Source organism: Onychomys torridus, chromosome 11 (assembly GCF_903995425.1).
Source record: "Onychomys torridus chromosome 11, mOncTor1.1, whole genome shotgun sequence".
NCBI classification, from domain to species: domain Eukaryota; kingdom Metazoa; phylum Chordata; class Mammalia; order Rodentia; family Cricetidae; genus Onychomys; species Onychomys torridus.
The window spans coordinates 41,520,545-41,546,118 of record NC_050453.1 but is presented as its reverse complement, the minus strand read 5'-3'; the positions used below and the strand labels follow the sequence as shown (position 1 = coordinate 41,546,118).

At 48.0% G+C, this 25,574-nt stretch overlaps 1 protein-coding gene across 2 annotated transcripts in view; it reads left to right on the top strand.

The window, feature by feature from the left end:
• The window catches only part of Nmnat2 (nicotinamide nucleotide adenylyltransferase 2), a 162,629-nt gene that overhangs the window by 69,708 nt on the left and 67,347 nt on the right, over positions 1-25,574 (top strand). Inside the window, exon 1 of one of the 2 annotated variants that reach the window (XM_036202267.1) lies at positions 14,533-14,581. The exons of the other annotated variant lie outside the window; for it this stretch is intronic. Within the exon in view, the coding sequence (XP_036058160.1) occupies positions 14,548-14,581 (34 nt within the window). The 5' untranslated portion in view covers positions 14,533-14,547. Of the gene's footprint in view, positions 1-14,532; positions 14,582-25,574 lie in introns of those variants that run through there. 2 annotated transcript variants of the gene reach the window in all.

The following is a 25,574-nucleotide window of genomic DNA, read 5'->3' as shown; positions in this document are numbered from 1 at the left end:
ACACACCTGTAATCCCAGCATAAGGAATGTGGAAGCATTAGATTAAGGGAGTCACAGCTGGACTGGTGAGATTGCTCAGTGGGTGATGTGCTTCTAATACACTTATGAATCCCAGCATTGGAAATGCAGGCAGGAGACTTCCTGGACCTCCCTGACCAACCTATTTGAAGTAGTGACCTTTAGACCAATGAGATGGATGACATTCCTGAGGATGGCATCTGGAGTTGTCCTCCATGCTCCATGGTTTTACACACCACACACACACAAACACAAACACACACACACACCTGCACACACACACCATGAATAAAAATTTTATTTTAAAACAGTTTTCATGTGTATGTTTCTCTGTATGTGTATGTACATAGGGGTGCAGATGTCAATGGAGGCCCAAAAAAGGATGTTGGATCCTCTGGAGCTAAAGTTACAGATGGTCGTGAGCTGTCTGATGTGGGTGCTGGGAAACAAACTTGGGTCTCCTGGAAGGATACATACACCGAGTTAGCCATCGAGTCATCTCTTCTGCCACACATATAACTTTAAAGAGAAGTCCAAGGTCCTCATTGGCTACACAATATTTTAAAGGCCAGCCTGGGCCATGGGAGACCTTGTCTCAACACAACAAAACAAAACACCCCAAATGGTCACTAGTCGCTTCATCCCCAGGTACCAGCTGTGGAGCTCCATCTCCAGTAGAAGGAAGCATGAGAATCTGGGTTGTCCGGGACAGATGTTTTCTGATGTTTTGGCTGGCTGCAGCGGGGCATGTTCTGTAGCCTAGAAATCTTGCATGTCTGGTTGGCAGTTGACCTAAGGAATGAGATGGAACTAAGCTCTCTGCTCATGGCAATCATGTAATCAGCCAAAAGGGCTCTGTGTTCGAGGGTCTGGACCAGCCCATCCTGCCTTCATCTCATTGTTTTCTCAGGACGTTGGTCTCTAATCAGCACTGCCCCGACTCCTGGACATGCCCGTGTTCTTTAGGCGTTAATAGACGCTTCCAACACCCTAGAGCAGACATGCATCTTTTAGAACCTCATGCTAGGCCACCCAGAGGGCAGAGATAAAAGTGTTTGCTCAAAAGGAACTTAATTTTAAGATTACACGTGGTCCCTCCTGGCTGCCAAAGCAGTTAGCAACCAAAGATGTGCTGTGTGATTTAAATAAGATAACATGGGTCAAGAGCTTTGAACAGTACCCAGCACAGTGTTCCATTAACACTAACCATTGCTTACTGCCCTTCTCATGATAATTCTATAAAAAAAGGTATTATTATTATCCCAGTTTCAAACAATTTCTTCCTGTGGAGCTCAGTCAGGGATATCTCCAGCCCAAGGCCTTCAACCTGTGGATGCTCATGGCTAGACTTCCTCACACATAGGGGCTGGTGACCTGCAACCCTCTTTCAAGATATGGAAGGGACTACAAAAGTGTTCTGAGCAGGCTGTCATCCCTGAGAATTGAAGATCTCAGCTGCCATGCCTAACTGTAATGGGACACTTGTCCCTGGAGCCATTGAAGAGAATCAACTGCAGGACATGTGAATCCAGCCAGTGGTGAATAGAGGTGCTTGGCTCTGACACTTTCTCCTCCTCCTCTAATCCTGCCTTCCTACCTTTCCATTCCAGTTCTAGCCGGAAACCAAGTAGGCACTTTCCAATCCAATCTCTCCTCCCCTCCCCTCCTTTCCCCTTCCCTCCTTCCTCTCCCCTCTCCTCCCCTCCCCTTCTCTCCCTCCTTCCTCTTCCCTCTCCTCCTTTCTCTCTCTCTCTCTCTCTCTCTCTCTCTCTCTCTCTCTCTCTCTCTCTCTCTCTTCCTTTCCCTCCTCTCCCTTACCACCCCCCCCCCCTCTCATTGAACTGTGTAGCTCATACTGGCCTTGAACTCTCTACCCTCTCGCCTCAGCCTCCTGAGTGCTGGGAATGCAGTCTGCACTATCATGCCTAACTGCTGACTAAACCTCTGAACACAGCCTCCCAGAAGCCAGAAGTCCTTGTCACTGTGTTGTCCTCGGTGAAAAGAGACTTCTGCCTGAGAGCCATTGTGTTTTCAGACTCACTGGGCTGCCTTGGGAGACCTAGCTGCTGGCTTTAAACCTCTCCATTTACCAGCATGGACAACAGTAAAAGCCAGCATTAATAGCTGACAAAAAAGCTCCCCAAACCTCTGTTTCATTTGATTCTCCTAAGATTGGAAGTGATGGAGAGTGAGTCTCTATTTCTGTTCTACAAAAGATCTTAGATTAAACCCATGATGAAGGCTGTCCCTCTAATACGTGAAAGCCAGGCAGGACAGAGACAAAGTTGTTAAAAATAGAAATCCCCATGCTATGTTCACAGTGTTGACCCCTCTCCCTCTTCATATGTAAAGTGAAAGTATTTGGAACAAGAGGTCATTGTGGTCACTCGTAGCTCTCAGGAAGAGTATAACATGGCTTTTACCTTTCCAATAATCGTATTCACCTCAGCGCTCACTTATGATACCCATTCTAGGACTATAATCTCTAGGGTCATTCCATCTCCCATCTGCACTCTGTGACATTTCCATTTTGATAGTCCTCTGCATACATTTCATTCAGGGGACTGAGAACTTCCTATTTAGCTGGGGAATGTAGCTCAGTAGAGTGCTTGTCCAGCATGCATGAAGCCCTGGATTCAGCTGCAGCAAACACACATGAAGCATAGAGACTCATGCCTATAGACTAGCACTAGGGAGGTGGATCTGAAGCTGATGCTCACCCTCAGCTGCATGCCTGGGCTACATAAGAATGTCAGAGAGAGAGAGAGAGGAGATGGGGAGAGACTGGTTTATTTTATTTATTTATTTATTTATTTATTTATTTATTTATTTATTTATTTATTTATTTTGGTTTTTCAAGACAGGATTTCTCTGTGTAGCTTTGCGCCTTTCCTGGATCTTGCTCTGTAGACCAGGCTGGTCTCGAACTCACAAAGATCCACCTGCCTCTGCCTCCCGAGTGCTGGGATTAAAGGCATGCGCCACCACCGCCTGGCCGAAACTGGTTTATTTCTTAGATTCTTCTAGCAAATAAAGGACCAGCTCTACAAGCCTGTGCATCCCCAGCATCTCCACTGTTATAGCATTAAATATTGAAGTGCCCACTTCTCTATGTAAAAAGCCAAGCTTGTGGCATCTTCCGGCAGGCATTATCCATGGCATTAGACTCTTGGAAAATGGAAGTAATAGCACAAATGGCAGGAGAGTATTGGCGCACAAGGTATCAAGTGACTAAGAATTTAATGGCAGGCAGGAAATGACTACTGCTGGCAGAGGGAGATTTCACTGACTCCCCACTCCATTGTTCTCGCGGTCATCATCATAAAAGCCTCTTGACTCAGGGCTGCTCTCACCGATGGTTCTCAAGTATGTGGTGTGTCTGTTCACAGAGCAGCTGGTTAAGATCATTGGCAGCCTACCCTCAAGATCTTAATTTTCAGTAAATGACTTACTCTTATGGGCTTTTTATTTATAAAATCAATATTGCAACAATAATAACAACAACAATAATAATAAACTAAAATGTCAAGTAATGGCATAACGACTTGAGAATTAGATTTGTGTTTTCATCCAAGTAAAACATATTTACAATTTTAAAAGCACAATATTGTTGGCAGGTAAGAAGCATTCTCTCTCTCTCTCTCTCTCTCTCTCTCTCTCTCTCTCTCTCAATTTTCCCCACATTATCTCATTATCTCTCTCACTGTGGAAAACATTTTATATTTTTAAATGATGAAAAAAAGTACATAGAATGGCAAGCATGGATCTTAAATATACACCTAATTTAATAAATAAATTCACCCATGTAACCAGCTCCAGATGCTAATAGTGATCTGGAGTGGTCCCATCATCTCAAAGAGTTTTTTTTTTTTTTGGGGTGGGGGGCTCTTCCCAGAAGTCCTTGACCGTGATAGGAAACCATTGTTCTGATTATTGTCACTCAGATTCATTATGCATTCATGAACTCCAGATGAATGCAAACACACAAGACAGACCATTTCCTACTGAATTTCTGTACTAGCATAAAGTTTTAGAGATTCCTCAGTTTTTGTAGTTATTTTGGTTTGGTTTGGTTTGGTTTGGTTTGAGACTGGGTCTCCAGTAAGCCCACACTGGCCTTGAACTCACAATGTAGCCAAGGGTGATCTTGAACTTTTGATCCCCCATCTCCACATGCCCAGTGGTGGGATTACAGGCATGTGTATTATTATGCATGGTTTTACACGGTGCTGCAGATAAACCCCTGGCTTCAAAGACCCTAGGCAAATACTCTCTCAGCTAACTGAGCTACATGCCCAGCCCTTATCAATGTTCTCAAGACACATCATAGTATATCCTTTCTTATCACTGAGCTTTATTTCACTTCATGAATCCACTACTATCTGTTTGTTAATGGTTCTTTTAGTGGGAATTAGGTTGTTTCTAGTTTGGGGCTAATGTGAATACACAAAGTAGAAGCATTTTTATGGAGCTGTTTTCATTTCCCTTTCATTTCATCCTGTAAGCATGCAGAAATAGAATCACCAAGTCGTCAGGTATTTGTGGAGTTTATAAAGGACTACCCAGTGGCTGCCAGAGAAGGTGCCATTTTACAATCCCATCATCAGTAAGAGTGCTCCATTCCCTCCACATCAACAGCAGTACTGCTGGTGTCTTTAGTGGGATGTCTTCATGTTGGTTGGAAATACTGTGAGATGGAACCAGATGGCCTGGGGATCTGGCTCAGTCAGTACAGGGGAACCTGTCTCAACACAAACAAACAACCAACGGATGTAATCAGAAGGGGAAACAGTGGAGAGTGCGATCTGTTCTCTTTGCAACTTCCTGTAAATCTGTAATTATTTACAACTTAAAACACTTTTCAGGGCTGATGAGATGGCTCAGTGTGTAAAAGGCACCTGCTGCCAACCCTGACGATCTGAGTTCAATCCCTGGAACCCAACTGGGAAGGGAGAGAACACTGACTCACCAAGTTGTCCTCTGACCTCCACACATGTGGCACAGGCCCCACCCCTAAATAAACAAAGAAAAATTTTAAAGTTTTTCAAAGATATTAGGTTTTTGTTTTTTGTTTGGGGATTTGGTCTTGGTTGTTTGAGACAGGGTCTCTCTATATTTCCCTGGTCTGCCCTGGAACTCCCTGTGTGGGCCAGGCTGGCCTTGAACTTTCATCTGCTTCTGCCTCTCGGGTGCTGGGATTAAAGGAATTGTGCCACCATGCCCGGATGATATTGTTTTTAAAAACTGATGCAAAATGTGTTTCATTACTCTTTTATTTTGCATTTCCCTGTCTTCTAATTAAGACTTTTTCATGAAGTTTTAGCCTCTTGTTTATCTTCCTATGTGAAATGTCTGTCCAGTTTTCCTACATTGTCTTTGGTTGGGCTGTTTATGTTTTTATTGTCTAATTGTAGGAGTTAAATTTTAGATAAATCTTGAGACACCCCCACACATCCCCACACACCCATACTCACATATATCATATACCTATACACACACACAAAGTTGAACACTCACATATACTACACACCCATACACATATACCACACACAGACGTGTACACACACACACACACACACACACACACACACACACACACACACACACACACGTTGTAGCTCAGTTTGTAGAGCACCTGCCTAGCATGCCAAAGCCCTGAATTCTATCCTCTTTGCCACATGAACCAGACATGGTGGTTGGCTCTTGCCTGTAATCCCAGCCCTCAGGAAGTAGAGGGAGGAATATCAGAAATTCAAGGTCATTCTTGGCTTCATAGTGAATTCAAGGCTTGACTTAGATACACATCTTTAAACAAACAAAACACACACACACGTAGGCTGAGCTGAAATTTTTATTCTAATAACGTTCAATTTATTATTATTTCTTTTTGTATCCTAATGAAAACATCTTGGCTTACACTGAGATTACAAGTGTCCTATATTTTCTTCTAGAACGTTTATGGTTCTAGCTTTCAGATGTAGGTAACTGTGCTATACTTCTTCAAATGAACTTCAGGAATACTGTGGCTAACAGTGGAGGCATCTTTCCTATATTTATCTACTTGTTTCGTCACCATTTACTGAAAGATTCTTTCTCTTGAGCTGTTGTTGTGAGAATCAGTTGGCCATATGTGTGTGTGTGTGTGTGTGTGTGTGTGTAGCGGGGGTTCACTCACCTGTGTATGCTGTATTGCTGCTGCCCACTTTATCTTTCTTTGTGTGAGGTGGTCGCTCTCTGATCTGGGAGCTCACCAGTTGTCTAGCCTGGCTGGCCAGCAAGTCCCTGAGATCTGCCTGCCTCTGCCCTGCCAGTTCTGGGGCTATAGACACCTGCTGCTGTGGGTGCTGGGGATCTGGATCCAGGGCCTCATATGCACAGCAAGCGCTTTATCCACGGAGCCTTCTCTGGCCCCTCCACAGGATCTCTTTATACCTCTGAGAATACAAGGACTGAAAAAAAGAACATCTGCTTTCTCCATTTCCTCTGTTCTCAGAGTCCCGCTCCCCATTGCTTAGTTGAGTTTTGCTCTTTCATGTTGGCGGCTTTCTTCAAGTGACTGGGGATCCTAGGCTGCAGGTTGGCTGTTGAATCGCAGATGGACTGATTACTAGGGAGCATTATGAATATAGAAAGGTGTTTCCATAAATATCTACCTGTATATTCTTTTGAGCTTTTCCATTTCCTTAAAGAGGCACCTTCAACTTTCTGACTAAGGAACAGAAACCAGTTTGCTTGAGCCCAGGAGCCTCCTGGAGAAGGGACCGTGGATCTCATGGGGGAGGGGGGTACTTTCTTTTATACTCCAAGAGCAATTTCTCTTGGCTTCACACTTGTTTTTTTGGGGGGTATTAGAACCTCTTGGGATTCCTTGCTCCAGAGAATAATATTTCCATCTCCTGCCAGAGTCAAGAAGGAGCAACAAACCCACTGTGGGTAAAGAGGAATGGGGTCTAATAGTCCCGTCCCATTCATTGCCCTAGAGTCAGCCCCCCACTTCAAATCCCAAACCTTCTGGGGTTTGATGGTGCAAATTAGCATGTTTATTATCAGCTTCCCTGTCTTTAGTGCTTAATTTTTCCTTTCTCCATTCTGCCAAGTCAATTATCGCTCGTGTATCCCTTGTCCACTTTCCAAAGCTGAGCTGGCATCTTTTGTCTAGAGTTATTTCCCTCATTGTGTGTCCTTGACGTCTCTCCTTGTTTAAAACAAATGCCTTTGCCATCTTTAGTGGCAATTCAACGGGGTGGAAATGATCACATGTGCTCAGTCTGTCACCAGTAACAGAGTCAAGAATGAGGGTTGAGCGGAACTGGACGGGGCCAGTGACTGACCCGGTTACCAGTTACCACGTTTAGCGCAATACCCTGGCTTGATTCCTAAGCTGGTCTGTTATAGAATCCATTACAGGATCTCTGCTTAAACCCAACCAGGGTCATGGTGCTGACTCAGGAGGCCAGCGATGCCTGTTCCAGGAATTCAAGTTGGTATGAGAAGAAATTACATAAATTCAGGGCACAATATTCTACTCTGCTTCGGTCATTCCCAGAAGGGAATTTCATTGAGATAAGACTTGTGAGAAAAAGTCCCCTCTCCCCTCCTTGTCCCCCTCTCTATCATCCTGTGCCTAAAGAACAGGCTAGCTTGTATATGTGCATCATTTACTCAACAGACTCTGACGAATATCTATAATGTGCCAGCCACTGATGAGGCTGGGGGTTAAAAAAAAAAAAATTAAAAATGATCCTGACTTCTGAGAGACAATAATTTCACTGGTAAAAAAAAAAATTTTAAATAATATAAGAGCTGGGGCTGTAGCACAGTGGGTGACCATTTACACAAGGCCCTGATTTTGACTCCCAGCAATTTAAATGATAATAAGAGGATAACTATATCATATTAGTTACTTTTCTCAACACTGAGACAAAAAATACTTATCATAGGTAACTCGAGAGGAGAACGGGTTTTTCTGGGCCCCTGGTTTCAAGGAGTTTTAGTCCATCTCGCCGAGGAAGGCATGATAGCAAGGACAGTCCAGTCCATGTTGGCAGGACTGCGAAGCAGCTTGTCCTACCCAGGCATCTGACCAGGAAACTGAAGATGCTAAGACTGAGCCAGGGGCGGGCACAACCTTCCAGTACCACCTCTGCCAGCTAGACCCCATGTCCTAAAGGTCCTCTTCCAAAACAGCGCCACCAGCTGGGATCAAGTTTTCAAATATGAGGGACATTTCCGATTGGAACCATAACAAATATAGACCCAGACAGTGGCCATATTGATCATTCTTTCACATTTTGTACTAAGGACTAAAGGGCTGCCTTTTCACCTGCATGGGACCGGAGCTGTCAATTTTCCAGACCGCGGGAATGGAATAACGGAGAAATGCAATGTAGGTCAGACCACACAGTTTCTAGCCCACATTTCTAAGCAGGGGTTTTGAGTGGAGAGAGCGGCCATTAGCAGATATAAGGCCTAATAAAGACGGTGAAACCTGTCTTTGGGGACCTGTTTTGAGACTGGGTCTATCTCTGTAGCCCAGGCTGGCCTGGAACTGGTTGAGGCGCTCTGCTAGCTTTAGCCCCTGGAACGCTCACAGGTAGTTGCCACCATGTTGACATGGAGTGGTTGTTTTGGCTGTAGCTGCTCAGTGACTTTCCACGAAGCCCAGCAGACCAAGAGTAATGGAATAGTGGAGTGGATCACAATCGCATTAGTCAGCGCATGAGGAATAGGGAGGCCTGTCTGAATCGGACAACCGCGATGCCCTGCTCCCAAGCTGTGCTCTAGTCCTGTAATCATTGTCTCCGCTAGGACGACATCCTGTGACCTCTTCTTGACCTGCTGGCTAGAGTAGACAGACGTGAGCCCAGAACTTCCTCAGTAGGACACCCTGGAGTCTCTCGAGCATCAATGTGCAGTTGTCCATGGGTGACCCAGTCAGGCCTTGAAGAATGGGTCATCCCCCTAGGCCGCTCTGTGTCAGAGCAAACACAGATGGATTCGAGTCTTGAAATGAATTCAGGTGAATTTGGCTTTTCGATCTCAATAGGTTTTTGTTTTTGGGGTGTGTGTGTGTGTGTGTGTGTGTGTGTGTGTGTGTGAGCTTGCGTGTGCAAATATGCATGCATGTGCATGTGGAGAGAAGATAACTTCAAGTGGTAGCATTCCTCAGGTGCCATCACTATATATCTCTCTAGCTATCTATCTATCTATCTATCTTTATACATATATAATTTTTTGATAGAATCTCTCATTCACCAAGTAGATAGGATGAGTAGCCAGCAAGCCCCAGGGGTCGCTGGATCTGTTCATCTCTGCCTCCCGAGTATTGGGATGACAACTGCATGTCTCCGCACTAGGCTGTTTTAATGGGTTCTAGGTATCAAACTCAGGCCCTCACGTTTGCAAGTACTTTATGTCCTGAGCCATCTCCTCTGCCCCCTCAATAGGGTGTCTTAGAAAGCATGGGGGTTCTCTACAGCAGGGGCAACCATTAGTGCTCCTCAGGGTTGAGAGCTGTGGTCTGTGGTGGGGACGTTGGAGTAGAGAGTGGCTTTCACCAGGTGAGCTCAGAAATGTTTGAAATGGGCGTGAGGGTGACCGAGCCCAGCCTTGCTCCCTTCAGGAGGCTATGGAGGCTCAGAAAGGCCTCCTTTCACATCTGTTTAGCCACAAAGCTCAGGTGGCAGTTGGCGATTGGGAGGCTAAGAGTCACATAACCCGCTTGACCTTGCACACATCTCTGGGGGCAGCCCCAACCATGCCCATCTGCAAGGACAATCTCCAGGGCATGCCCATGCACATGTTTTTTCCCTGAGGGTGGCTGGGATGGTAGAGAAGCTATTGTCAGCAGAGGGGATCCCTCACAGCATCCTCTTTATTCTGTGAGGCACTGCGTATGCCTCAACATTTCAGTGTCTTTGTGTATCATTTCCTTCTTTCAATGCTTGTGCATGTGGAAATCATTAAACTGAACCAGAGGGTCCCTGAGACGGCCCGGAAGAACCAGTTCACAGTCAGAAATGACAGCAGTAATTGAGGCATTTATGTCAGGAGGGAGAGGTATGAACACATTATAAAGGCCAGGAGGAAGGGTGCCATGCTACAGGCTTACCCAGAAACCGCTCAAGCCATGGGGAAGCCAGGTCATTCAGTGAGTGTGGGCGTTTCCTTTAACAAATTGCCACAAACCTAAACTAATAGAAATGTGTCATCTTAAGAGTTTTGGGGGGTCAGAAGAAGGGGGACATGAGTCTGATGGTCCTGCTCCTCTTTTCAGAGCCTCTAGGGACAGAGAGGACTGTCTCCTTGCCCGTTCTGTCCTGTAGTCTACAGGGATGTTCAACCTTTTGACACTATGACATGATGTGGGATGTGGTCGTCTACAAATGTGTTGGGCCACATTCATTGCTATCCTGGGATGCATGGAGCCCGGAGGCTGCGTGGGGCACACCTGCTCTGGAGGGTCCTAGGCCTGACTCTGACCTCTGCTTCCCTATCACATTTTTCTGGTTAGTGCCCTGCCTTCCTCTGTTATTGTGAGGACCTGCATGTTACACTGGATACAAACGAAGAGTTCAGGGAAACCTCCTTAATCACATCAGTGCATTCTCACAGACTGTGGAAGTTTGATCTTTTTGGACACTTTGGGGAGAGGATATTATTCTGTCAGTACACTGAACTTTTCAACCCCTGTCTGGCTTGAATCTTTTTTTTTTTTTTTTTTTTAAACTACACATCTATCTGGGTCCTGTGTGAAGATGCCCAGTGTTAGTTCCAAAACAGGCCTCCAAAATGAGGGTGCTGCTGACAGTGTTGTGAATGACAGTCTGGACTCAGCCCAGGCTGGACTCTGACTGGTAAACAGAAGGACTGGGGCAGGGTAAACAAAAGTTTACAGACGGCATTCCTCAGCAACAAAGGTTTCGGTTTGTCAAGAAAAGCCTTTGCTTCCCTTATCCACCCCTCTAGCCAACTACCATGGCAATGGGCATCTCGTTCCCTAATAACCCAAACGGACCTGAAACAGATCAAAGACTCCATGCTAGTACCCAGGCTGTCCTGCCTGAGAGCCCCACCCCTACTACTCTGTTTCCCAGGCTGTTCTAGCTTACACACCTGCCCACCCCCTGCAAACCTGTCTTCTTAAAACTGTCAAGGTTTCCCTCCATTTTGCTGTTCTCTCTGTCCCTCACCCCCACCCCCACAGATAGCCTTGGCACTTTGAATTCCCCAAATAAAACTTTCTTTCCGCCCACGGAGTGGGTTCGTTTGGTGTTTTCGCTGGGTTCTTGCTTGCACCTGGTAAACACTTCTCCGTGCTCTTGAGTATCCACTGGAGGGTTCTTAGAGTTCCTCCTGGGTCTTGTTTCTCCCCGCAAAGGGTTTGTGTAGCCCACGGAGGTTTTCCAGTGGAGCCAGATGCATCCTGGCTCTGTGCCAGAGTCTGTACCATTACCAGGGGCATTGACACTGCAACCTGGGCTTCCGCCATTGTTTCTAAGTTCCCGGAAGATCTTGTAGCACATATAACTGCAGCAAAGTAAACCAGGTGGGAGAGCAGCACAGACCCAAGTGAGGCTGGGGACTTTCTATGGTAAGTCTCTGTCTTAGTTGGGGTCTCTATTGCTGTGAAGAGACACCATGACCACAGCAACTCTTATAAAGGAGAACATTTCATTGAGGTCGTGGCTTACGGTTTCAGAGGTTTGGTCCATTGTCATCATGTCAAGGAGCATGGCGGCTGGGAGTATGGCAGCATGCAGTCAGATATGGTGCTGGAGAATTCTGCATCTCCATCCAAAGACAACAGGAAGTGAACTAAGACATTGGGTAGTACCTTGAGCATATATGAGACCGTAAAGCCCGCCTCCACTGTGACACACTTCCTCTAACAAGACACCACACCTACTCCAACAAGGCCACACCTCCTAATAGTGCCACTGTCTTTGGAGGCCATTTCCTTTCAAACTGTCACAGTCTCTATCCAAAGAAGCTGTGGAATTTTCTTCTGGTCTGGCACAGTTTGAAAGCAATTCTGAGGTGACCTTCCTGGCCTTGGAGAGCACATTGGTTATTTTTCTTGTTGTGACAGAACACCACATGGAAATTAAGAGAGGAAAGATCTCTGTTGGCTTCTAGTTTAAGGGGTGCTGCCCATGGCAGTGGGGGAGGCATGGTGGTAGAGCTACCTCTCAGCTGGCTGGTATGGCAGGAGCAGGCTTGTCCAGGAAGCAGAGAAGTCAAACAGGAACCAGACAGAAGCACTCACTCTCCCATCCCCCAGCTACCCAGTTTCTCTAGCTAGACCTTACTTCCCAGCCATCCCATGACTTCCAGCTGGGGACTAAGTGTTTGGACGTACGAGCCTGTGAGGGACAGTTCACGTCTGTGCTGTGACAACTAGCATCTGTCATTGAGACAGAAAGGCACTTAGATGTCTCTTGTACTTTTTAAGAACCTCCCTGCTCTTTCTAGGGCTGGGCTGGCTGGTGACAGTCTCTGGTTGAATGTCACTTTGAGCCCATATGCCTTGCTGATCCCAGACCCTATATTATTACATCTCTTCCTCATCATATCTCCTCTGTTTCTCCTTCCCTTTGGACCCACTCTGCATGACAGAGTACTCCAATGTATTCAGCATTTGGTGCTTTTTAAACTTAGTATTCTCAGTGATCAGTATGACATCCTGATTTTTATAATTTAATTGTCCATGCATTCCGAGTTATCAGTTTCCCCAAAGACAGTTAGATAAGATAAGGCTGTCAATTAAAAAGGAAAAAAGTTCCAAACTAGTGAGATCAGAATCAATGGAAAGAAGTAGGTTCTGCTTTGAGAGTTTGAAGCCTGCATACAAATTCTAGAAAGCGGGCCAGGGAAATAGGTTTAGTGGGCAAATTCAAGTGAGGCGCGAATAGTCAAGGGTTCTGATTGGATAGTTTAAACAAGGCGCGAATGGTTCTGATTGGAAATTCAAGTGAGGCGCGAATATATAAGCATAAATCAAATGGGGCGTGGATTCAGGCTCAGGGCGGTTTGTGGGTTTCCTTGGTAACCAGATATGTGTGTCGACTCAACCCCTATCTAGAATTCCAGCTGCTCTGGTTGCCTTCTAGCTGAATTCCTTTGTTCCCCTACGTGCCTCACAAGCTAGGGGGTTTGCACAACAGGGCAATGCTTATCGGCTATCTGGGCTGCGGTGGGGCCATTCTATTTCCTGGAACTGTCTTTTGTTCCCTTATAAGCCTTGCAAACATAGCATTCCTATAGGGGTGCTGGGGGGTCTTTCAGGTGCTTGCTGAAGAAACATCATGATTTGAGATCAGATCCCCAGAATCCATGTAAAAACCTAGATGCATGTGTTGGATCTCAAACCTGGGACAAATGGCTAAGTAGGGTGCTTGGTGCTTACTAACACATCAGAGCTGATGCTGACCTGCCCTACGACCTTCACATAGATGTCATGATACATATGTGCCCCCATTCACACACACTATGTACACCACTCCCAGCACACACACCTGCGCCCACACTTAAATAATACTGAATGGAAATAAATTTTAGAAAGTAGAAAAGGATCACTGCTCTTTGTGGTAGAATAAATAGTTCTCAAACAGAAGCACGTGTGCAAGCCTTCGCAGAGCCCTTTTCTAAGGGTGCAGGGTTGATCCATAGAGTTGGGGAGGGGACAAAGTGGGGTCACCCGGGTTACGTGGGGAGCGCTCTGAGTTACCGGCAGGAAGGCCGTGTGATCTCTCAGGAAGGCTCAAGCCTGAGTTCTGAAGCTGGCCTGAGGGAGGCTGCCACAGCCGGGAAGGAAGGCAGGCAGGCAGTCCACAAGGGCTTTTCACGGGGAGAAAAAGGTGTTTACTTCCCAGGCTCCCTGACTCTCTTGGCTGCCCCTAGAGGCCAAACCTGTCTCTGCCTGGCTCTGCCACTCAGCAGCTTCTGGTAGCTTCTCGCTTTTCCTCTTGCTTCTTCTTGGGGCACTCTGCCAGCTCCCCCCCCCCCTCCAGCTTTCTCATCCCCCCCCCCCACCTCGTTCCTCTCCATCAGCCCCCGCCCCTCCTCAAGTCCCCAGCTGTGGGCTGAAAAATCGGCTTTGGCAGTCTTCTCAGCCCCTCCCCCGGCTCTCGTGAGTATTCTGTGCCGGCGGTTGTGATTGATGGCTGCTCTCTCTCCAGTTTCAGGGCTTCCGTACATCTCTGCACCCCCAGCCCACCCTCACGGGCCCCCACACTTTTGCACGTCCCTGTGCTTCCCCTGCAAGAGCTGTGAGGGCAAGGGGATCCCAGCTGAGAGGTAGCCCGGAAAAGCTAGCCTGGACCTTGAATAAGCTCGGGGGAGCGGGAGGGGGAGAAAGGAACGACTGGGAACGGTTGCGTGAAGACCTGGAGACATCGGGCTCCCTTAGACCTGACTGAGCCATGGAGGAGGGGGGAACCGTTTCTGTCTGAGAGCTCATGAAAGGCGAGGAACAGCTGATGGGAACAGACTGCACCTTACAGACCCTCTTTGAATTAACCCTTAAAGATGCACGTTGGGAAGAGAAAACACTTGCTTTCAGGTTGGTGAGAAACGCCCCATTGCTTAAGAGTTTCCCTCGTGTTGCCTTTGGCCCAGCTCCACACTGAGCTGGTTGACTTGGACTCTCCGATGCCTCTCCCTGCAGGAGACCCCAGCCTCTCCTACCAGGCTTCTGTGAGAGGGAAGCTAACCGCTCAGTGGTGTGTGGCCCGCACTGCCAACTACCTTGTTCTCAAAGGTCCTCTAGCTGAAGCAAAGCTGAGGAGGAGTGTGAGAGGCTCCTGGGGAGGGAACACAGCAGGGGAGCATGCTGGAGTAGCCCCAGCGGTGGGCCAGCATCTGTCCCTCATCTGTTCCGTCGCCTGCCTTTTGTGATGCAGCCTACATACAGCCTGGCACGGAGGGATTCTTTTCAGCCCGCGTGTCAGGATGCTGCTACCCTTCTCTCCAAATCATGAGCTTTGGAGAAGGTTCGCCTTTTCTTCTTCCTCTCCTTTCTTTCTATTCAGTTCTGTGGGTTGAACATCCAGCATCCTGGGCACGTGAGCACAGACTAACAACTCCAGCCCTGTCCTTTGACTTTGAATTTGAACTGCCCGTCCTTCCGTCTCAGCTCCCTGAGTCCCGAGTTTCACAAGCCTGGCTCTGCTGGCTTGTTGGTTTTGATTACTGTGTGCCCAGGCCATGCTTCCTTACGCAGTATGAATATTCGTCATTAAGGTAATGCATATACTAATCCTGTGTGACAGACACTGTTTTCACTGTTTTAAAAGCAGGCAATAGAGGCAATCAGAGGGTTAAGTGCCCGGCCTACATCCAGGCAGCTGGAGAATGGCAGATCTGAATTGGAACCTGCGTGTGGCTCCAGATGCAGCTTCTCAATCACTGTCACGCCACATCTCACCAGGGCTCCCTTTGTCCATTGGTTTCCTTGACAGACAAGAAGTCACTCCCCGCTACACACACTGGACTGGAGTGGAAGCAGGAGAGTTGGGTCAGGAGTCAGATTCTGAAGGTCCTTGAGGCTTCAAATTAACATATGAAAGAAACCAGTTGGCCAAGAGGATAGAATCGCTCATCCCAGGCTGACAGTCCAGGTGCACACAGGCATGAGTTCAAGGACACAGGTTACCTGTGGATCATTACAATGCTAAAACGAGCACCCCTGGGTGGAGATTTAATATAATAGGGGTGTGTGAGGCATGAAGCTGTATGTAGAACTAAATGTAACCTACGGAGCAGACACAAGAAAGCCCATGGCCCCCAAAGCCTCTGGCATGTGACATAAACGTTCCAGTCATCTGTGCACTGTGCTAAGTTGTTACACAGTGTTGTTGCTCCAGCCTCTTGGAAGCTAGTATCCCTTAATAAACTGCTCCAACTGTGTCTGTTCCGTTCCTTGTTCCTGAAGGCCTTCTGGGGTGCCCTCTGAACCCTGATGTCTGTTGGTAAAGAGGAGCCCTGACAGCTAACTGGAGCACAGATTGGAGGAGCTGTCACCTGGGAACCCTGTGCTCTTATGTTTTCAGAGGTCCAGTTCCACGTCTTTCAGAGGAAGGAGCGAGACAGGTTTACCTCTCTGCAGCAATGCGCGCTCAGGACGCTCCATGGCTTTCTCAGCCAAGCCTGGGCCCAGCTGTCACTGTAGCTGCCTGGGTCCTACCTTGAAGATTACTGTGGGACAGGGAGGGGGAGGAGTAAGACCCTCAGAAGGAAGGGGACTGGATGGCCCACTGGAAGGGAGCATAGCTCAGTTGGCTTTGGTTGTGTCCTTCCATGAGGGAGGCAGCAAGGCCTTGGACAATAATCTCAGCAGAGTCCTCCTCTGCATGACAGACTCAGGAACAGACTGCTAAGGGCTGTTCCCGCCTAGCGGAAGGCTACCCAAGTGAGTCTCCTCCTATGCATGTGGGAACTGACTCCAGCTCCCTCTGAATAACCTGGAGACCTTTAAATGGGCTATTTTACTTCAGAGTCAGGAAGAGCCAGGCAGGGTAAGACACACTTGGACTTCCCAGCACTCAGGAGGCAGAGGCATGGGCTTCTCCTGGAACTCCTACCAGTCTGAGCTGTAGAGCAAGACCGCATGTCAAAACCCAAGCAAACAAGCATATCAGGACCAGGGAGCTTAAGACTGAGCTGGTTTTCTTAATGCTGTGACTAAGCTTTTTATGTTGATCGCTTCTGAAGGTGGAATAAGTCTTGTAAACAGCTTTTGGTGCTTTGTGAAACAGTGTCTCTCTACATAGCTCTGCCTAGCCCCAAGCTTCATTAATCCCCCCCCCCCCCCCGCCGCCTCTGCCCGCTGAGTGCTGGGATTATAGGTATAGGCCACCAACTTGGCTATTAGTGTTTAAAAATCCTTACACACACACACACACACACACACACACACACACACACACGTTTAAATTAGCACTGCTTGTTAGGATTAATGGACAATGAAAGCATTACTGCTAGTCTTATATCCAGGGTGTTTGAGATAAAATCATTTTAGCAAGTAGAATTTTATTTAAAAAAAAAAAAAAAAAAGTCAAAAACCCCACAGGTAGAAATGGGCTTCAGGAAAGTCAGAACCCTTAACCTAGAAAGCAGTGGGGAGCCCCGAAGTATTTGATCTCTCATCTTTGCCTCTTGCTATGTATCTGATTCACTGATTTTTCTGCGGAGCTGTTTCCTCTGCATGTTCTGCTCAACAATGGTCCACTGCAGCCCCAACAGAACTCCACAGAGCTCTTCCCTGGCAAGCTGTCTTCTCATCCACATATGCAAGGCAGGATTCCTTTCAGCTAAGGCGAAACTGGGTGTCAGTTTCCCGTCACTGTGGGCCCCTAGGTCAATAAAACAAAACAAAACAAAACAAAACCCCAACAACAACAAAAACCCCACTGTAGATCAGGCAGACATTTCCCAAGATCTCCACAAGAGACAAAGATTTGCAGCCACAGAGCGCTGCTTGGGGAGGTCAGTGGGTAGGACACAGGGAAGCAAGTATCCTGGACTGCAGCCAGGAGAGTCACCAGCCTCTGAGGCCATGCCTGATGAGCGGGTCAACAATGCCCTTGCTGACTCAGCCTGAGGCTGGCCAGGGTTTTGCACTGCTCTCCTGGCCCCTTCAAAGGGTCTAGAGAACAAAGGCCTATTGACAAGGGCATTGCCCAAGGAGGCAGAGATGGTGAATTCCACCAGAGGGCTCTCCTCAAAAAGACTTGTTAGCCTTTGATAGCACCAAGGATTCTCTCTTGAGAACGCTCTTTGAGCAACTAGAGTCTGCTGATCTCAGCTTCACATTATGTCCAAAGAAAGCATAACCCTTTAGGACCTCTGAAGGTGAGAAGGAGTAGGAGTAGGGTGATGGGGAGTGAGGTCCTGACCTGTGACATCTGGCCCTTCACCTCTAGATGACCTGACTGACTATACTATACTCTCGCGACTGGAGCCCAGACACAGCTCTGTGTGGTCTGCAGTTCCAACATCAGGTGAAGTTCTTCTCCAAGAACGCCTTTCTCTCTTCCCTCTGACTGGAGTGTTAGCTGTAGCCACCTCCCTGACTGCCTGGGAGCTACAGGGACAGCTGACTCCAACCTCTCAGAGGTTTGCCAGGAAAGCTGCTTGCTGAATTGGAGAGGATATCAGTGAGGATGTGTGGTACTGACAGGCAGCACCTCCAAAATAGGGAAGCCAGGGAGCTGAGGAGCAGGACAAACAAGGGTCTGTCCAGGGCACAAGAAAGAGACCAGCATCCAAAGGCTATTTTTATTTTCAACTCTCCAGGCACTGCTCCCAAGAGAGCTGTCTGAGCCACTCAGAAATGTCCTTATGGCAATGAGAAGTCACCCAGCTCGTGGGTGCAGGGAACTCCGTGCTGTTGAATGAACATTTCCACTCTCCTTCAGCCTCTCACTCCTTCCACTCACCCACGGCAACGGAATGTTCTGGAAAAGACTGGTCCCTGCATGGTCCAAAGATAGCTGAGGTTTGGAAGAGTTGTTGGACCGTGGACAGCAAGAAGCACTGGAGTAAGGAAGCTGTGGCTCTGATGAGAAAGGAGACGTGCCAGCACAGCCCATGGGCTCGTTGGCACGGCAGTGCTGCGTCAACACATCTTCATAATGTGCTGTGTGAGCTGACAGAAATCGCTTTCCCAATTTCTGTCTCCACTTTTCTATTCAAGAAAAAAAAAGAACTCCGCACATGTTGGGAAATGGTTGTGGTACTTCCCATCCCCGCTCCCTCTCCTGGTTTTTACGGCTGGGACCAGTCCAACTGCTTCCCTCTTGGTCCTCTCCCAGTCGGAACTACAGTTCCAGCTGTTGTGATGCATCTCCAGAGCCCATTCTCTTCTCTCCGACCCATGGGTTCTCTCATCTTGGTCCTGATGGTTTTGTTTCTCTGGCTTCTCAATCTTTTCTCCTCACAGCCCAGGTGTTTTTCCTAAGACAAACGTAGCCAGACAGTGGTGATGCACACCTTTAATCCCAGCACTTGGGAGGCAGAGGCAGGCAATCTCTGTGAGTTCGAGACCAGCCTGGTCTACAGAGTGGGTTCCAGGACAATCAGAGCTACATAGTGAAACCCTGTCTTGCAAAACAAAACAAACCAAACAAAGACATAGTAAGATTGTGCCACTCACTTTCTCTTCATCCTTCTAGCAGCTACACACACACACACACACACACACACACACACACACACACTACCTCCCAGAGAACATCCAACATAAATGGAGCCTGCAGACCGCTCCAATGACACTGGACTCTTCCTGTTCTGGAACTCACTGAGCTCCTGCCTTCCAGTCTTGGTTTGTTCCACTGTCTCTGCTCTTGGGAAGCACAGCCAGCCTCCAGGCCTCCATCCACCTCCTGGAGTCTCCCTTCACTCATGTCTCCAAGTCAAATGAATTCTTCTAATATGTCTTCCCTGACAGACACTGAGGCACAGCTCCCTCCAGTGTGCCCGATCACGGCATTCTGCTCTCTACTTTCACACCAGTCTTATTTGCACTCCTATGTGTGTATATGTCTATTAAAAATAAACACCAGCCCTGGCAAAAATATATATATGCAGCATGGTGTGAATTCCATGGTGCAGACACTGAGGCTGGCTCACCTCTGAACTTCTGCACCCTAGCTGGGTACCCAGGGTACTGCTGGGCCTCCTGGGTCAAAATTAGGTCTCTAGAAATGAAGTAAGAGAAACAGCATAAATGTAGGTTCATATCATGAATGTCACTTCAGTGTCCACTACGCAAACATTTATTCTCCCTCTCTCCCTCCACGCACTTGTAATTCCAAGGGTCTGAATGTCTTCCTGATGCTAAAGGGTCTCACCGTCTTCCCGGAGCTGAAGGAGAGGCTCCTGTCAATCTTCCATGGACCTCTGCCGTGCGCATGTACTTGACTCCTGTTGCCCTGCCCTTCACCAGTGAATGGCTTCTCTGGGAGAATCTGAGACACAGTGCCTTCCAGACTCTGTCTTCAGCTTCACCTTTCTCCAGTCCGTTCCTCACTCGGGAGTCATCTGCTCTGACACTTGGTCCCCGTGCTCAAGCTCTGGGTCTTGGCTAACTTGTCCCGTGTTGTCTCATTCTCTGGCCTTTTCCCTAAAAAAACCCTCTCCCACCCCAGCCTCCTCTGCACTCTCTTGTACCCCTTTGTTATAATTTCAAAACAGCGGGAAGGAGTCATGCCATACAACAGAGTTCACCTGGGGGTTTATTGGGAGGTAAGAGAGGAGGGACAGAGAAGGGGGCAAAGACCAGTCCTTGGGGACAAGATCTCGGAAGAGAAAGCGCCTTTTATAAGGGAACACGTAGCAAACGCACACAGGGGGTGCTCTTAGTGGCTGCAGCTGAGGATGGATCCTGTCAGGACCTTAAGAACAGGCCAGTACAGATGCCTGAACGCTAACACTCATCCCCTGTACAATTCACAGTTTGGTCCCTCTAAGGATGAAAGAAATGCTTCCTTTTTGTGAGTGGAACAGAGGCTTTACATCTTCTGTTTTTAAACATATTCTCTATGTCCTAGCAAGCAAGGATGCCTGGAGGCAGGGCTGGGGGGGAGGAGGGAGATATTACCTTTGCCCCTTTTCTACCTCAGCCTGCTCATCAGCATTAACAGAGCCATCTGTAGAACTTCAGAGAGTAATAGGCTATGTCCTTTCCATTCTCAAGCTCTAAACATTTTGAATGTTGAGTCTACAGCTCAGGAATAAGGGCAGCAGCAAGCAAAACTCACATTCTACCCCAGTCCCTGTCCAGACAAGATGCAGGGTCCTTGAAGTACCTTAGTAACAGTGGAGAGTCACATGCACTTGAGAGGTTGAGGTTGGATGGGATGTAGAGTTAGGGAGACAGAGGAACTGAGGATAACACCCTGGATTCACTCCAGCAGCTGAGTACTGCGTAGAATAATTGTGTGGACCGAGGCCATGCGGTACAGACTTAGAGATGACTATGAAGACCTGGTTTTGCCCACATTAAGTTGGAGATGTTTGTGAGAGACCTCCTAGGGAGGGATGCCAGGCAGATAATTAGATTTCTGAGATTAGTTCTCAGAGGAGAGATCTACAAGGTGATATCAATTTAGAAGATGTCATCGGACAGATGGTGCTAAATGATGGAAATGGACCTCATGGAGGCTCAAGTGTTTGGTTGGGGCTCAGGCTTTGCTGTGTGGTCCTAAAGCTGTCTGGCTCCATGAACTGGATGAAGAGATCTCGGGCTCCAGCTGGCTGCTCTGGGGGCTCTCAGGACACAGCAGGTTGAGTATGAATCCCCTAGTAGCTGCTGCGGCTCAACTATAGACGTTATAGACTCAATTGGCCTGGTGATATGTTGCAGTTCCCAACTGGGCATAGTAATTAGGATGGGCTCAATCTTTTGAGCAGCAGGAGGCTGGGGAATGTGCACAGCTGAATGGGATGGGTGGAGGAGGCATTTCCAGGTGAGAACGAGGTGCTGAGGTCTGGGTGGTGGTAATCCTTCTTCAAGCTTCAAGGCTGAGATGTGGTACAGGAAGTAGAGCTTCAAGACTACTGTTTCATAGCCCAAGGAGAGCCTGGAACCATGTACCTGAACATTTCTCTCCTGGAGGATCTCAGAGCCAGGTGGTGGTATCCCACACATGTCCTTATAGACGCAGGAAGGCGCAGGCATCCATCTCAGAAGGCTTCACATTTAGGGGGAGTCAGTCCAGTCTTCCCCTGTCATTTAAAGGAATTCCGTTGAGGGCATTAAAAGCATTGGAAAGTATAGCCCAAGTTACATTAATTAAATTCTTACTCCCCTTTTGTCCACACACCCTATGCACTACAAGCTGCTCTGGTGTTAGCATTCTCAAACCCACCCCACCCTAATAACCCCACTGAGGGTCCTTCTTAGCCCCTCACCTACATAGCTGCCACCCCAGCTGCTTATCTGCCACCATCACTCCCTCCCCCCTCTCTCTCCCTCCCTGCCTCCCTCCCTCCTTCCCTCTCCCCTCTCTCTTCCTTCCCTTTTCCCTCTCTTTTCTCCCTCCCCATCTCCTTGCTCCCTTTATTATGGATATGGGCTTGACCTCTCTATATAGATATTCCTTGGCTTACTTTCAGGTTATATCCTGCTAAACCCATTTCAACTAGAAAACACGATAACTACAATGCATGTAATACCCCTAATCTACTAACACGGTAGCTTAGCAACGTGGTTTATTATAATCATCCTTTGCTGCCTTCGTCACCGTGGGGTGGACTGGAAGATGCATGTCGCCTATAGCACATACTGCTGGTCAGAGACCAGATTATGGTTCAGTTTGATCGCTACTGAGTGCTTATGGCTTTTGTGTCATCATGAAGCCAAGAAATGACAAGGAGAACCATGGTACTTCAGGGAGAGTATATATATAATAAAGGAAGTTGGGGGAGCAATGTTACCTTGTGTGGGAGAGAAGTTAATGGAAGTGAGGAGTATTTTAACATCAGCTCCCAGTTACATCAAATTGTACTTCTGCAACTCATTTGCACTTCTTCAAGATCTTCCAGTGTGTTATTTTTATCTTTGTGTGCATGTGTATGTGCATGCATGTTCATGTGTGTGAGTGCAGATGTATACACGGAGGTCAGAGGACAACTATGGGGGTTGATCCTCACCTACCTTGTTTGAGGCAGTGTCTCTTGTTGTGTGCTGCTGTGTAAGCTAGGCGACCTGGACCACAAGCTTCTGGGAACTCTCCTGTCTCTGCCTCCCCTAGGAATGCTGGGATTATATCATGCCCAGCTTTCCAATGGGTTGAGGGGAGCCAAATTCAAGTCCTCATGCTTGCGTAGGAAGTACTCCACTCAGTGAGACATTCCCAGTCCTACACTATGTTCTTATGAATCCTCTTTGAAATGGGAGTAACCTCAGGTTCAGTTAAAAGTGGTGTGTGTGGCTAAAGGCACGGAGCTCTAACAAAGACTAAAACTGCATCCCAGCACGAAGGTAGGTGAGGCGTAGGATGTGTCCTCTTCTCCCGTGTCCCCTCTCTTCCTTCTCCACAGGGGGACAGAGACAGTCTCACCCTTGGTCAGGGTAACAAACAAAGATGCAGGGCCATTCTGGCTCCGAGTCTCCTTATCTGTAACACAAAGGGGACAGAACAGATGGCACCGGATCAGATTCTGTGAATATTGGCATAACCCACGGAAAACACAGCTGCCTCCTGACCTGGTGCAGACGTGGCCACGTGCTTAGAGACACACTGCCAGACACCCCCAAAGTAACTTAGAGAGAAAGTCATCAGAATTGAAATGGACCGACTTTTGTCAAGCCCTGGCTAGCTAGAAAGAGAGAAGGAAGACAGGAAGGAGGGATGGAGAGAGAGGAGGATGAAGGAAAAGGGGAAGACAGGAAGAGAAAAGGAGGGAAAAGAAGCTAGGTCTGGGGGCTCATGTCTGAATCCCAGCTAAGCAGGACTGGTGTAAGCCGGGGCTATGGACTAAGATGAAAGGAGAGAGAGGGGGAAGGAGAGAGGGAGGGAAGAAAAAAGAAAGAAAGAAAGAAAGGGAGGGAGGTGGGTCGTGAAAAGGGTGTCCTCATGAGTGTGTGATAACAAGAAATATAGAAGCTTACTAAAGCCACAACCTTATAAAGAACACACATCTGTCCAGGAACCCTCGGTTCAACCCCAGGCTGATGACATCCTTATTATTCATCCTTGCAGTGGAGGATTATTGTTTTAATTTTTTTTTCCCCTGAGACAGGGTTTCTCTGTGCAGCTTTGTGCCTTTCCTGGAACTCGCTTTGGAGACCAGGCTGGTCTCAAACTCACAGAGATCCACCTGCCTCTGCCGCCCGAGTGCTGGGATTAAAGGCGTGCGCCACCACCGCCCGGCATTTTAAAATATTTTATGTAAGCCTCCTCATTCTCTCCTTTGAATACTTTCCCTGTCCAGTCCTCAAGGATCACATCTTCCCATTGCAGGGTCCGCTGTTTCCAAATTAACCTCAGTATTCTTTGGAGGCTGTGTCTCTATTCTTTGGAGGCTGTGTCTCATTGCTGTTCAGACTTCCACACACCACAGGGCTCTTTTATTCAAGCCATGACAGCCCTTAACCCCATCTCTTCTCCTTCTCAAATACTGTCACTTCTTCCCAACTCCTAACAGCTCCAGCCTCAGGAGTTTCTCATCTTTCTCCTCCCACTTCACTCCTGGGGTCTGTTCTGTTCCACTAGTCACTCAGAGTTGCTCTCCAAGGACATCAGCCGAGCTAGTCTGGGGTCTCATCTCTCCTTTCCTTCACACATTTAGTGGGAAGAAAGCTTTCCCAGTATGCATGCCTGCTACCGACAGAGAAGGCAGAGGCTGGAGGTGGAGGTGGGAGATGGGAGGAGCCAAAAGGGAGGAAAGTGAGCAAAGGAGCTTCCCTGCAGCAGAAAGATGGGGACACTCCCCTCTCATCCTCAGTCCTGTGGGAGTCCCCAGTGACTCGTCTGATAGGACAGGAATGTTTTGTTGTTTCCCCTGCTGAGGACTCCCTCATAGAATAGGGGGACCAAAAATGAATGAATGAATGAATAATAAAAGATAAATGAAAGTAAAGAGAAAGAGGAAGGAGGGGAGAAGGAGGAGGAAGGAACTCAGGACAGGAACTCACACAGGGCAGGAACCTGGAGGCAGGAGCTGATGCAGAGGCCATGGAAGGGTGCTGCTTACTGGCTTGCTCACCACAGCTTGCTCGGCCTGCTTTTTTAAGAAGCCAGGACCACCAGCCCTGGGATGGTACCAGCTACAATGAACTGGGTCCTCCTCCATCAATCACTAATTAAGAAAATGCCCTCCAGCTGGATCTTATGGAGACTGTTTCTCAATGGAGGCTCCATCCTTTTAGATAACGCCAGCTTGTGTCAAGTTGACATAAAACTATCCAGCACAGTGGGTACCTGCACTTACATGCACAACACCCACCCACCCACGCTCGTATAGACATAATCTTGTTTGTTTGTCTGTTGTTTAGACACAGGCGGGCCCGTGACTCCCAGAGATCCGCCTGCCTCTGCCCTGAGTGCTGGGACTAAAGGTGTGCACCACCATGCCTGGCTAGACATAATTTCGAAAAGACCAAGACTAAGAGGCCGGTGGGAGAGGAGAGCAAGGGGAAAGAGCAGGCCCTAAGCACGTCCTGGGAGTTGTTCTTAGGGCCGCCAACCTCACGAAGCGGATGTGATGATGATGGTTGTGACTACTGGTGTTACAGTAGCAGGAGTGAGTACAAACTGCTCATTTGTACTCTTTCCTGTGTATCCTCCCAGCCTCAGCCCCCGGCCCACACTCTCCCCAGTGTGCATGAGCGTGCGTGCGTGCGTGAGTGCGTGCGTGCGTGCGTGCGTGCGTGTGTGTGTGTGTGTGTGTGTGTCTGGGTCTCAGACACCCTCTGCTGGGCATCCAGCAAAGGAAAGAATAGTTGGAGATCAGCAGTCTGGGCTTCTTTGGTGTGTGTCTCCTCAAGCCACAGCAGATGGAGCCCGTGACCTCTGGCTCACTCCAGGCAGGAAAGACTTTTGGGCTTT